General features: G+C 40.3%; 1 protein-coding gene across 1 annotated transcript; it reads left to right on the forward strand.

The window, feature by feature from the left end:
• Positions 1 to 2,720: 2,720 nt before the first annotated feature.
• On the forward strand, positions 2,721 to 3,421 carry LOC100347148 (large ribosomal subunit protein uL6). Its single transcript, XM_051848314.2, has one exon. The coding sequence runs from the start codon at positions 2,748 to 2,750 to the stop codon at positions 3,324 to 3,326; it is 579 nt and encodes a 192-aa protein (XP_051704274.2). The 5' UTR covers positions 2,721 to 2,747; the 3' UTR covers positions 3,327 to 3,421.
• Positions 3,422 to 3,840: the final 419 nt, after the last annotated feature.

The raw sequence follows: 3,840 nt of genomic DNA on the forward strand, positions 1-3,840 counted from the left end.
ACTCAAAAATCCTAGACCAAAACTGTAAAATTCCAGTTATATGACAGTGTAGAAAAGGTAAATACATCTGGCTGGCGCCGTGGCTTACTAGGCTAATCCTCCGCCTTGCAGCACCAGTACACCGGGTTCTAGTCCCAGTTAGGGTGCCAGATTCTGTCCTGGTTGCTCCTCTTCCAGTCCAGCTCTCTGCTGTGGCCTGGGAGTGCAGTGGAGGATGGCCCAAATCCTTGGGCCCTGCACCCGCATGGGAGACCAGGAGAAGCACCTGGCTCCTGGCTTTGGATCAGCGTGGTGCGCTGGCCGCAGCGGCCATTGGGGGGTGAACCAATGGAAAAGGAAGACCTTTCTGTCTCTCTCTCTCACTATCTACTCTGCCTGTCAAAAAAAAAAAAAAAAAAAAAAAAAAAAAAAAAAAAAAAAGTAACTACATCTGTAGTGACAGAGCAGATCAGAGAGGAGGGAGAAAGGGGCACAAGACATCTCGTGGGTGATGGATTTGCTTGTTGTCTTGACTGCTGATGATTTTATAGGAGTACATGTGTCAACATTTTCAAATTCTCTATGTATGTATTGTTTATGTCAACTGTACCTGAATAGAACTGTTAACAGAATAGAAGAACAACCTGAGAGTAAGTCACAAAGTATTCTCTATTCCCATTTTACCAGTGGTAGGAGTTGGCAAGGAAATCAGTATCCTGCTTATTTAGCTCTTGTTCTTAACTATCTGTTACGAGTTAGCTGGAGCTGAGAGTGGAGGCTGGAAGTGTTTTTAGCAGTCCTAAAACTTCCAGGGGGCTTTTCAGGTCTTTCAATTTCATAATGGTTGTTACACAGACTGCTTTTCTTTTCTTTTTTTTTTTTTTCAAAAATATTTATTTTATTTTATTTGAAAAAGTTACAGAGAGAGGTAGAGACATAGAGAAAGAGAAAGAGAGGTCTTCCATCTGCTGGTTCACTCCACAAATGGCCTCAACAGCTGGAGCTGGGCAGATCCAAAGCTGGGAGCCAATAGCTTCTTCCGGGTCTCCCACATGGGTGCAGGGGCCCAAGGGCTTGGGCCATCCTCCGCTGCTTTCTCAGGCTATAGCAGAGAGCTAGATTGGAAGTGTAGTATCTGCGACGTGAACCAGAACCCTTATAGGATGCCAGTGCTGCAGGCCAGGGCTTTAACCCACTGTGCCGCAGCGCCAGCCCGACAAACTGCTTTTCTATTCTTGAAATAGCATGGACCAGCTCTTGAAGTTGTCTCCTTAGTCTCTGGAGGCTTTCAAACAGTGAATCAGGATATGGCCTGATATGGATGGTAAAGTGCAGAGGAGTTAGTGCATTTGTGTAGTCCAACCTCCAGATTTTTCAGAGGTGAAGCTAGAAAAAGACTATTTCACTTTTCTGATCCTGAGTCACACAGTTCATTGGAGTCACTTGTATAAAACAGTTTCACTGTTCTGTATTCCTGGTCTGATATGTGGCACTATTGCTAAAAATTCAGATAGACTGGGGGAAGGGGAGGGGGAGAGGGAAAAGGAGAGGGAGAGGGAGAGAAATCTTCCATCCGCTGGTTCACTCCCCAATTGGCTGCAATGGCTGGAGCTGCTCCGATCCGAAGCCTGGAGCCAGAAGCTTCTTCTGGGTCTTCCACGCGGGTGCAGGGGCTCAAGGACTTGGGCCATTTTCCATTGCTTTCCCAGGCCATAGCAGAGAGCTGGATTGGAAGAGGAGCGGCTGGACCTCGTACCGGCGCCCTTATGGGATGCCAGCATTGCAGGCGGTGGCTTAACCTGCTGTGACACAGTGCCACCCCCTAGACTGGGATTTAAAATCTATCTGCAGTGCTTGATGTTATTTTTGTGATCTTCGTGATTATTATAATTTTTTCATATTTTAATAAGTTTAAAATATTTTAAGTTAATAATTTTATATGATTATGATGTAGAACAGGATGTTTTGATATATGTATACATTATTAGATGAGTGAATTAAGCTAATTTATATACCCATTACTTCTCATACTTAGTTTTTTTTTGGTGTGGTGAGAACACTTAAGATCTACTATCTTAAGTGATTTTCAAGTATACAATGAATTGTGATTAAGTATAGTTACCATGTTGTACGATAGATCTCCTGAACTTACTCTTTCTAATTGGAATTATGTGTGTTTTGACCGGTGTCATCTTCTCCATTGCCTTAGCTTCTGGAAGTCACCATTCTACTTTGTGCTTCTGTGGGTTTGAGTTTTTGAGATTCCATGTATGAACGCACCTCAAGAGGTTTGTGGAAGACAGAGTTAAAAGATAAGTTAATTATTTGCAAAATTTTCTGAAATCCATTCACAATCTTTTCATAATACACATTTTGATGAACTATGTGAAGACAGCTTTGTATGCATGGACTTCAAATATTTTTTTAAAAATATTTTTAAAAATAGATACAATTCTAAGAACCTCATAAAATTCTCTTCCTCCCTCCCTCCCCCACCCCCTTTTCTTCTCCATTTATTTATTTTTCCCCTTCAGTTTTTGAGATAACATTTTAAAATTACATTATGGTAAAAAGGCTTAATACTTCACCAAATAAGAAATTTAATAGGTAAAAAACAAAAAGATCCTAGTTTAGTGGCAATATAAACAATGGTTATAAATAACTGAATGGAAAAATGACCATTTCACCCATATGCAGTAAATTTTAAAGTAATCACAGAGCATTAAAAAATATAGTAGTATGCTCTCTTTGCCGCATCTACTGCGAGAATGAAGACCATTCTCAGCAATCAGACGGTCGACATCCCAGAAAATGTCGACATCAGTCTGAAGGGGCGCACAGTCATTGTGAAGGGGCCCAGAGGAACCCTGCGGAGGGACTTCAATCACATCAATGTGGAACTCAGTCTCCTGGGAAAGAAAAAGAAGAGGCTCCGGGTTGACAAATGGTGGGGAAATAGAAAGGAACTGGCAACTGTTCGCACGATCTGTAGTCACGTACAGAATATGATCAAGGGAGTTACACTGGGCTTCCGATACAAGATGAGGTCAGTGTATGCTCACTTCCCCATCAACGTGGTTATTCAAGAGAATGGGTCTCTTGTTGAAATTAGAAATTTCTTGGGTGAAAAGTACATCCGAAGGGTTCGGATGAGGCCAGGTGTTGCCTGTTCAGTGTCTCAAGCCCAGAAAGATGAATTAGTGCTTGAAGGAAATGACATTGAACTTGTTTCAAATTCAGCTGCTTTGATTCAGCAGGCAACAACAGTTAAAAATAAAGATATCAGAAAATTTTTGGATGGTATCTATGTCTCTGAAAAAGGAACAGTTCAACAGGCTGATGAATAAGACCTAAAAGTTATCCGGCTGCAGAAACAAGAACCCAGATTGTGTCTTGTGGTATTTTAATAATGCAATAAAAGATTATTGATTTGAAAAAAAAATATAGTAGTATAACATTCCTAACCATTGGTTTGACAAATTTATAAAACAAAGATTTATAAAACTATATATGCAGCAGTATGGATACACATAGGCATTTCTTTGTTTTTCTTTTCTTTTCTTGTTTGTTTTTTAAATTTTAGCTTCCACATTTAAGGGAGAACATGCAGTGGTTATCTTTCTGGATCTGGGTTGTTTCACTAAATATGATGTCCTCCAATTGTATCCATTTTGCTGCAAATGGTAGAATTTCATTTTTTAAAGTTGAATAGTAGTCCATTGTATATATATTTTCTGCATCCATTCATCTGATGATGGCCACCTTGGTTGGATCCAAATTTTGGCTATTGTGAACAATGTTGCTGTGAACATGGTGATGCAGGATCTCATTGATACATACTTCAAAATATTTTTGTGACAA

Source organism: Oryctolagus cuniculus, chromosome 15, assembly GCF_964237555.1.
Source record: "Oryctolagus cuniculus chromosome 15, mOryCun1.1, whole genome shotgun sequence".
In the NCBI taxonomy this organism is placed as follows: Eukaryota; Metazoa; Chordata; class Mammalia; order Lagomorpha; family Leporidae; genus Oryctolagus; species Oryctolagus cuniculus.